We start from the raw sequence: 9091 nt of genomic DNA on the forward strand, positions 1-9091 counted from the left end.
CTGGATACTCTCCATTTTCCCTTAGGTTTTCTGGGTAAAGAATCTAGCTCTACTTCAGTCAAAAACAACAGTAAAACTCCCATGGATATACAATAGAAAGGAAGGATTTAAAAAATGTGTATTGACCTACCAACATCATTAAATACAAACAACTGCCAAAACCAGGTTAACTACAGGTTATTCCATTTCAGAGCTTTGTGCCTAGGTAGACATCATTTCTGCCTACCTAAATCTTCATCCAGCTTGGTCTTTGGTGGCTCCCACGGTGGCCTGGCTGCTTTGGCCTTTGCCTGTCGCTTTCCTAACTCCTCGTCAAACTTTTCATACAGGTCTCGGAGCTTGCTTGTTCCTACCACAGTAGAGTCCCCCTGTTAAATAAAAAATGGAACAACAACAACAAAAAACCAGTGTTGAAATAGCACATGAACACAACATGCACCAGCATTTCACAATGAAAAGCAAGGAGGGGGGGGAAAGACCTCAGTGTAGTTCAATGAAACATGGAAATACTTGTAAAGGCTTTAGCATAGCATTGCATTGCTCCATCAGATGAATTAGCACAGAAATTACTTCATTTGCTGGTGCGTTATCATCAAACCTTTGGCCTAACAAAGCAGAACTATGGCTAAGCATATTTAGTACAGCTCAGCATTGATTTTTAACAGGTTTAGAAGAAACAGGAGACCTGTGGAAGTATTTTGCACTTAAAAAGAATTTTATCACACACAAGAAACACAAAGCCCAGCTCATTTTGTTGCCTGCTTTGAATCACCATGAATTCACTCTCCATGTCATTTTCAAAAAAAACCCCACAACCAACCAACCACAAACAAAAAAACACAAAAAAACCCAGAAACCTCTCCTCCTCTCTCACTACTACACCAGCAAGTGCTATTGTCAAGCACATAGAATCCTGACTTCCTGCTTTTGTACAAAACTTCTCCAAGGTTGTGGGAATATATGGTGATTGAGGCATCTTTGCTCAAATACAGGTATAGGGGAAAAAAACCCACCCTTCCCTCCTGGAGACAAAAAAGTACTCCTCTTCCATGTACCACTGATCTGAATGAAAACAGACAGAAGAAACTGATGAAAACAAAGAATATCAACAAATAAAACCCTTAAGAGGGTTAAAAGACTGAGATGATTGGCAGGAGAGAAGGATTAAGTGACACAAAACATGATCCTGCTGAAGGGTTCATATTAATCAAGTAATCAAATAACCAACAGAAGACTGTGTACAGTAATTTTAGAGTTCTGTCACAAACATACCACTTGATCCATAGGGTCATTGGAATAATAGCTTTCAGAATGGGTACAGCGAACCCAGACTGGCTTAAGTAATTCCTCATCTTCCTCTTCGTTTTTTTCAGATGCATTCTCCTCTGATTCTTTGTCTTTGATAGCAGTATAATTTTTCTCTTTGCTGGAGCTCTGGTTCTCAGACCACCTTTCTCTGTCTTCCTCCCATCGGGGTCTCTTTCTCTCTCTGCTTGGAGACCGGCTTAGTGGGACAAAGCAAACAAAAGCAATTCTATTATTTTAACAGTGGCAGCTTAATAATGAAAAACAAATAGTTTGTTTCAGATCAGTACATCATTCTAAACTACAGCAAAATCCAATTGCCTCTTCCTGCTTTTAACTGGCAACATGAAGAGTACTTTGTAGTTCTGACCTACTATAAAAAATTACTTAAAATTGAAAGCGCTTTTGTATTTTAAACCTTATTCAAGAATTAGAATGAAAAAGTATATGTTATTTTAGATCAAAACTCCTACTTGCATTCTAGATAACTTTTAACTTTGTTCCAAAGTTAGAAACTCATCAAAAACTAAAAGTCACATCACTCACAACTAAAAGTTACAATATAAAGAAGTTTTAATACATAGCCCACAAACTATTTGCATGAGAAAATTAGGGTCTTATTAGAAGGATTATACAGAAGCCACATTGCTTGTGTTACTCTAACTCTGGTACTCCTTTGAAGAACACAACCTGTGATGATACTTACGTATTGCAAGAGTAATGCTTTCAGAAGCTGAATGTAGGAAAACTACTTTTTTTAATCTCCTCTGCCTACAAAGCCAATAATGTTACACTAATTTCAACTATCCAAGATTCAGAAGGATTTTGGTTTTTATATCAATATAAAAGAAAGCTCCTAAAAGATTATCTAAATATAGAATGACTTTAAATAATCTTGGTACTTTACAGACTGGAAGAAGATGTAAGAGGAAGTCTTTAGGACACAGCAGCGAAGCCCTCTCTCCAGAGATTAATCCTATTTCTAACTCTACAAGGTCTTGAGATAACTGACATTTGCATGTATACGCCGATGGTTATAAATTTAAGACACTCATCTTTTCTGAGTTTCCAACCAGACACGTATGCACATATACATAAACAAAAACTCACATGCGTGAACACACAGAGCCTCAAATACACAACAGAGCAAATGTAACCTTCCTTACCTTCCTGCTCTCTTGTAATCTTTTTTGTAGGATCTGTCTGGTGATGGTGATCTTCTGCTGTCACGATGCCTATGCCTCTCCCTCTCCCGCTCCCTTGGAGAGTTCAAAACATAGGTTAAATGAGAAATCTGGCATTTAACGAGAATTTCATACATTCCATACCTGAAAGGAGCACAGAAGCAGGCTGAGATCATGTTATGCAAAATGACACACATGTGCTGACCGCTAAAACATCAGACATTCTTAATGTTGACCTTCAAGAAATTTTTGAAAGAAAATCACCACCTATCTCCTCCGCCTTTGTCATAAAGCCATCTATCTTAATACAACAGTTAATTCATACCATACAGAGGTAAATTCTATAAATTCACCACAGGACTTGTTGCCATTCTTCCTCTTCTGTTACGAATGACAAAGGGCAAGATTATTTTATCTTTAACCATTCTTAATGCCTCAAGAAAGGGAAAGAAAACCTATTCCATGCACAATACCTTTGTAAGCACAGCAGTCATTCAAGTGTCTCAGGCAAGCCCTCTCTTCCCAACAGCCACCTCAAGCACACACAAAAAAACCTGATAAACACAGAAAATCTGCATCATGCTGAAACTATGAATCTCATCTACAAGACTCAGTTTCCACATACACATAAAGAACTTGAGCACCCAAACATATTTCTGAGGCAAAAGAGCTTTCAATTAACTGAAGGCTTGGGGAAAAGGACCTGGGGGTGCTGGTTGACAGCCAGCTGAATATGAGCCAGCAGCGTGCCCAGGTGGCCAAGGCGGCCAATAGCATCCTGGCTTGTATCAGAAATAGTGTGGCCAGCAGGACTAGGGAAGGGCAACACAACAAAGCTGGTGAAGTATCTAGAGCACAAGTCTTATGAGGAGCGGCTGAGGGAACTGGGGTTGTTTAGCCTGGAGAACAGAAGGCTGAGGGGAGACCTTATCGCTCTCTACAACTACCTGAAAGGAGGTTGTAGAGAGGTGGGGGTCGGTCTCTTCTCCCAAGTAACAAGTGATAAGCCAAGAGGAAATGGCCTCAAGTCATGCCAGGGGAGGTTTAGATTGGATATTAGGAAAAATTTCTTCACTGAAAGGGTGGTCAAGCACTGGAACAGTGGTTGAGTCACCATCCCTGGAGGTATTTAAAAGACATGTAGACACAGTGCTTAGGGACATGGTTTAGTGGTAAACTTGGCTGTGTTAGGTTTATGGTTGGACTTATATTAAGGGTCTTTTCCAAACTAAATTATTCTATGAAATTACTGTGTACATAAGGCAGCAAAGATCACATAGGCGGTTTTCATAGTCTGCTAACAGCTGACAACTCATTAGTCTACAATCATTTGTGTATCTGTCAAATCTCCTAGTAAATGAGTCCACTGATACATGAAGAATTATAAATATGTGCTTCAGGTGGTTTCGTGGGCTCACAGAATGTGTCAAGATTATTTATGAACATATATGTATGTTTCCATATGCATAACATGAAACAGAATGCAAATTTACAAAGCACAGCATTCATACAAGTTATCTGTTGTTCTTCCCCACACCGATTCATCCTTCTCTGCCTGTGCCTTGTTCAAGCATGAATTTCAGTCTTCAGAGAGAGTATATGCTATGTCATCTGATTTGCTTGAGAGACAGATGCTGTGCAAAAAACCCACCAAGGCCGGCAAACAGTTCTCATTAAAATAAGCAGATGCATTGCCAAGTAGACCTGGAAGCTCTTGGCCTCAAGTAGTAATCCACAAGTGTTTGAGAAAGAAGCTGCTGAAAACATGCATTTTCAAAACTTAAAACTGAACTTTAAAATATAAACAATAAATTTTGAAATTATGTGGCAAATATCTGAGTCACCTACAAAGGGCAGAAAATTCCACAAGCTCATCATACAGAAAAGGCCAGTGCCTTAATGCCAGTTGCATTCAGTTTTAGGAAAATCTTCTTTTGGAAATTAAAGTAAACTTACTGAATGTGAGGTTTGGGGTGGTTTTTTTGAAGTACAGCTGTCTAAGGTTCTGCAATTAAATCTCTGCATATCTAAATCAAAGTGGCTTCATTTCCACAGGCACTATGTGTAAATTTGTGTTTCACACGTGACATGAGAAAGCTCAGAGCTTCTAAAATTAGAGCATGTGATCCAGGTGCCCTGATAAATATTTAGATACTTAACTTTCCAGTGTCTCTTTCAATATTCTGACCTAGATCATTAGACACAAAAAGAGAGAGCAAATCTAAGACATCTGAAAGATTTAACTGATGATGGTTTGCTCTACAACACCACGCAGCAAACTGCATCAGGTCAGCTCATAATTTGAAAGCTATTTGTGTCTATGAAGCAGAGGGACAGAAACTTCACAATACATCCCAAAATAAGCACTCCACACTCATCCATCTGAATCATAAGATGTCAACATAGCCTATAACTTGCCTATTTCTTTTAACTGGTGTATGCTAATTTTCATCTCAGTCCTCTCTTGAGATCACAGGCTGGCTTGCTGAGGTCTTCATCCTGAACAGAATCACGCAGGCAGGTCTAAGCACCCACTGGGAGGTCCCATGAAGCCTGCAGACATCTGCGCTGGTGTCCCACGAGGATGTGGACAGAGCAGGATGAAGAGCGCTGCGCAACATGTTTTTCACTAAAACACCTCACTGCAGGGATTAGATACGTGCACCTATCAGACTATAAACCCCTCCAAGTGCAGGTTCTCTACCAATACAGGGCTTACTCAAAGAAAGACCAAATTCAAGTAACACGTGGAACCCTAATTCTGGTACCTAAATCTTGACATTTGAAGTGCTGAGACTTAACCGTTTGCAAGGCTCAACTTTGAACAGTCTTTTGCACAAAGTTGTGCCAACTCTACTTTCATGCCACATGTGCCTAAGTTTCTGTGGTAAAGACCCACGAGAGTAGAGCACTACTCAGCAATCCACTCAGTTTTCAAACGAGAGCTTCTTTGCTTCCAGCTATCTCCATGGACAAGGGCAACAAGTCTGTCAAGCTTGCAAAGGTGAGGCAGAAGCAGTGTACCTGAAAGATGCCAAAACAGTAGCTCTTTCCATCAGACCCAAGTGCTGGCTACCTCTCAAGCTAGAGGGAAAAACAAGGGTGAGGGAAGAACATCAATGCAAACAAATACTAGGGGACAACAATGACAGCTCTCCCTCTTCAGGCAGAAGATACCTCAAGTTACCTGTTACGTTCGTAACTCCTGTGATGAGGCGATATCCTTCCTCTGTCATAATCTGTTCGGTGCCGACTGCTTTCCTGCCTCCTCCTGTCTGGACTCCGGCCTCGATCCCGACGATCCCCATGGTTAGCAGACCGATGCCTGTCACCGTGGATGTGACCATGTTCACGATGTCGGTGCTCGTCGTAGTGCTTGCTCCTCTCTGGAGATCGTCGATCACTTTGCGACTTCTCTCCCTGGTACTGACCCGCGTGCCGAAAATGGCTGCTGCTGCCACTGCTGTTGGTAGTGCTGCTCTGAAAGGAGCCAGAGTTGTGCTGATAGCTATTGAAGTTAAGTGGTGGGAACGATTGCTGTGAATACCCTGTGGAGTACACAGGCTGGTAGTTGACTTGCTGTGGTATGACTGGTGGAGGAGGAGGATGTGGTACAGTGGGAGGAGGCATCATGTAAGGAAAGGTGCTTTGCCCAGCAGGAGTTCCTGGCACAGGAGTGTTGCTAGGATTTGGCACGGGTGGAGGAGTAGGAGGGAAGCATGGAGGCACCGGGAAGCTCTGCCTCATCTGGTGGTTTGGAAATGGTGGCCTCATGGGACACTGGCTGATGGGATTTTGTGTGGAAGGGGGCACTGGAGGAGGATAGGGCACAAAGTCTGGCCTGGGAGGCATGTAACTGGTGGCTGGAGGGTTTGAATAGGTTGTTGGAGGGGCAGTTTGCTGGTCATACTGGTATTGTACGGAGGGCTGTTGTGGGTGAAGCTGCCGTAGGTTCTGAGGGCGGTAGGTCTGTGTTGAAGTTCTTGCTCCTGGTCCCCCCTGACCACGGGGACATCCTCGCCCAGAATGGAAAGACATGGCTCACCTTTAATGAGGAAAATAAAAGTCCAGTGTCACACAATTTTTGTAGGATATCCTTAATGCATTTGCAGGAACTGCTCCTGAAGTGCTGAAATTACAGTTTCTGCAATTTCCTTTAACAGAAGCAGTGAACAATGTCCACTGTCTTTCACTGTGAGCTTTGTGCTCCTCAGACCTCTAGTACAGACCATTTATGCCCCTTTGATTCCTTTAAGCCTCTAATCCATGAAAGCACTCTACTTCTTTAATCCAGAACTCAAACTGGACCACACTCTCTGACTTAGGGCAATGTTAACTTCAACAAATGATTGATATAACGACTGGCCAAGGATACAAGCGTTTCTGCTAGTACTCACTAGACACTTTGATATAAAGCCTTCAGATACCCCACACCAAAGAAACTACTCATTTTAACAACTCCAGTTGTCATCTAGAGTCCCATAACAAGGAGTCCCTTCTAGAACATGATTCTAAACTTCAGGCAGAATTACTTTACTAACGCTTAATTGCAAGTTACCTGGTCCAACAAATCATGTAAATTTTAAATGAGACTGTAGCAATTTACTAAATTGGGGTCTCAATTGTGAATGTAAAGGACTGAATTCAACAGATATTTCAAAGTATTTTAAGTTAGGTAGGTATATTTTTGTAGAATGAGAACCTTACAGGTTACAGAAAAAATTTTATGTACCCTGTGCTGTTACTCCAATTTCATTGAAATAAATGGTTCCCAAAAAAATCCCTCAGCTGCCAGCTTGGCCCTGTTACGTTTCCGGCAATTGCAACTGCTTCAAGTAGGCCTAAGTCTTGCTCAAAACTATGCATTTATTCAATGCATTGTATTAATGTTTATAAATGAAAACCACTGTGCTTCATTAAAGTTAAAATTCATTCTTTAATTACAATGCTAAGTTTCAAAAACTGGAAAAAAGGAAAAAAAACATTTAAAATAAAATTAAAAAATCATTCATGGTGTCTTGGCTAGAACGGAGGGAGAGAAAAAAAATTAGTTAAGCAGTCGCAGAACTCAAATCCTGTTTTCCCTAAGGGGGAGGGAGAGAAAGAAAGGAGACACACAGAGATGACTGGAAAGATCACCAGATAAAGAAAACAAAGCCTCCCTTTTACTGAGGCTTTGCTGATGCTGAAGTACACACACAGAATATTCTCCCACCTGCTACCATGCAACATGGCCAACCTGGACTGCTCAGAGCACTGCTTTCAGCTGCATTCTGGTGCCAGTGCTGCAAAAGATGTAGCTTGCTGAGAGACAGCAGACAACTTCTGGTGAACCAGAGGGAGAAAAGAAAAGAAATGAAAGAGGAAAGGACGGACATCAAGGAGAAGGAACCAAGAGGACCCTAAGTCTCTCCTTACACACGCAGGGCTTAGTGGAAGCCACTGGAAGTGGTGGCGGTGGCATTCATTCCCTCTCCAGAGCAACTGGACAAAGGCCAAAGTAAGTGAGAATCCCGCATTTCTAGGAGGTAGCGGCCATGATGGTAAAGCCACTTGTTCCTTCTAGTCAACCTTTGCCTGCTCAGTACCATCCAACCTTGTAAAGGCTCTCAAAAAGAAACAACAGGGGGAGGGGGTCCATTTCCATTATTTTGTCTGGCAATAGTGCAACCTTTTGTCATTATTAATTCTAATCCACTAGATGCTGACTCAATTTTGCTTTAGTTCTCTGGTTATGATCTTACACAGCTCAGGCTTGTAACAGAAAAGTGTTTTATACTTTGCTGACATTTACATACACACTTTATTTAAACAGGCTGAGTTCTTATTACCTTAAACAAATTAAAGCAAAGGCCACTGTACTGCAGTGCCTTGCCTTGAAGCGCATTTCTTTTTAACATGTCATGGGATTCAAAGAAAAGGTCTTGTTTATCAACTGTCTCTTAAATAGAGCTCTGACTTCCCCAACACCAGAGAACCGCTCTGGTTCTACCACCTTAATTTCACTGCTTCAGAACACACAGAATCACAGCTGCAAAAAAATACAAAAAAAATATACATGAAATTATTTTAAACACCCAAATTATTTTAAAGCTCCCTCTGCTGCAGACTTTGGTCATATTCAGTTTCCCTTCAAATTTAAATAAGTTCAAAAACACTGTAAAGAACAAACTCTCCTTTTCCTGTCACCTAGAAGGGGAAATTTATTGTGCTGGTAGAAGCCACCACACGCAAAAGCAACACCAGTTCCTTAAAAAATATCGAAAAAACTCTCCTCTACCTGCAGACACAGCTGAGAGCAACAGGGCACCGAGACCAGGCCACATCCAACCACCGCCTCCCAACGGTCTGTAACGGCCTCCAACGGCCACCGAAGGGTCGGCGGAAACAAACCCGGCGACGAGACCGACCGCCGGTCGGGCAGGCTCTGCCGCACTGCCTTCCGGCCGCACGGCCCCGCTCCGCACACGCAGAGGCCTCCTCAGCCGAAGGCCGGCCGGGCGGCTGCCGCGGGAGGCGCTGCCGGCAGGGGCCGCCAGGGCCCCGCCACCCCGACCCGCACTAGCACCGAGGAGCCGCCGCGCCCCCCCCGCCCCAGCGCC

The 9091-nt window shown here is 42.5% G+C and overlaps 1 protein-coding gene across 4 annotated transcripts in view; it reads right to left on the minus strand.

Moving 5' to 3' along the window:
• Positions 1 to 9091, minus strand: part of DROSHA (drosha ribonuclease III) — a 76543-nt gene that overhangs the window by 67250 nt on the left and 202 nt on the right. Inside the window, exons 1-6 of one of the 4 annotated variants that reach the window (XM_072853134.1) lie at positions 8770 to 9052; positions 5677 to 6534; positions 5514 to 5573; positions 2472 to 2633; positions 1273 to 1504; positions 227 to 368 (exon numbers count right to left, since the gene is read on the minus strand). In XM_072853134.1, the coding sequence (XP_072709235.1) occupies positions 227 to 368; positions 1273 to 1504; positions 2472 to 2633; positions 5514 to 5573; positions 5677 to 6527 (1447 nt within the window). In that variant the 5' untranslated portion in view covers positions 6528 to 6534; positions 8770 to 9052. Of the gene's footprint in view, positions 1 to 226; positions 369 to 1272; positions 1505 to 2471; positions 2634 to 5513; positions 5574 to 5676; positions 6535 to 8769; positions 9053 to 9091 lie in introns of those variants that run through there. The other 3 variants (XM_072853133.1, XM_072853135.1, XM_072853136.1) reach the window with 3 other exon arrangements.

Source organism: Ciconia boyciana, chromosome 2 (genome assembly GCF_034638445.1).
Source record: "Ciconia boyciana chromosome 2, ASM3463844v1, whole genome shotgun sequence".
NCBI classification, from domain to species: domain Eukaryota; kingdom Metazoa; phylum Chordata; class Aves; order Ciconiiformes; family Ciconiidae; genus Ciconia; species Ciconia boyciana.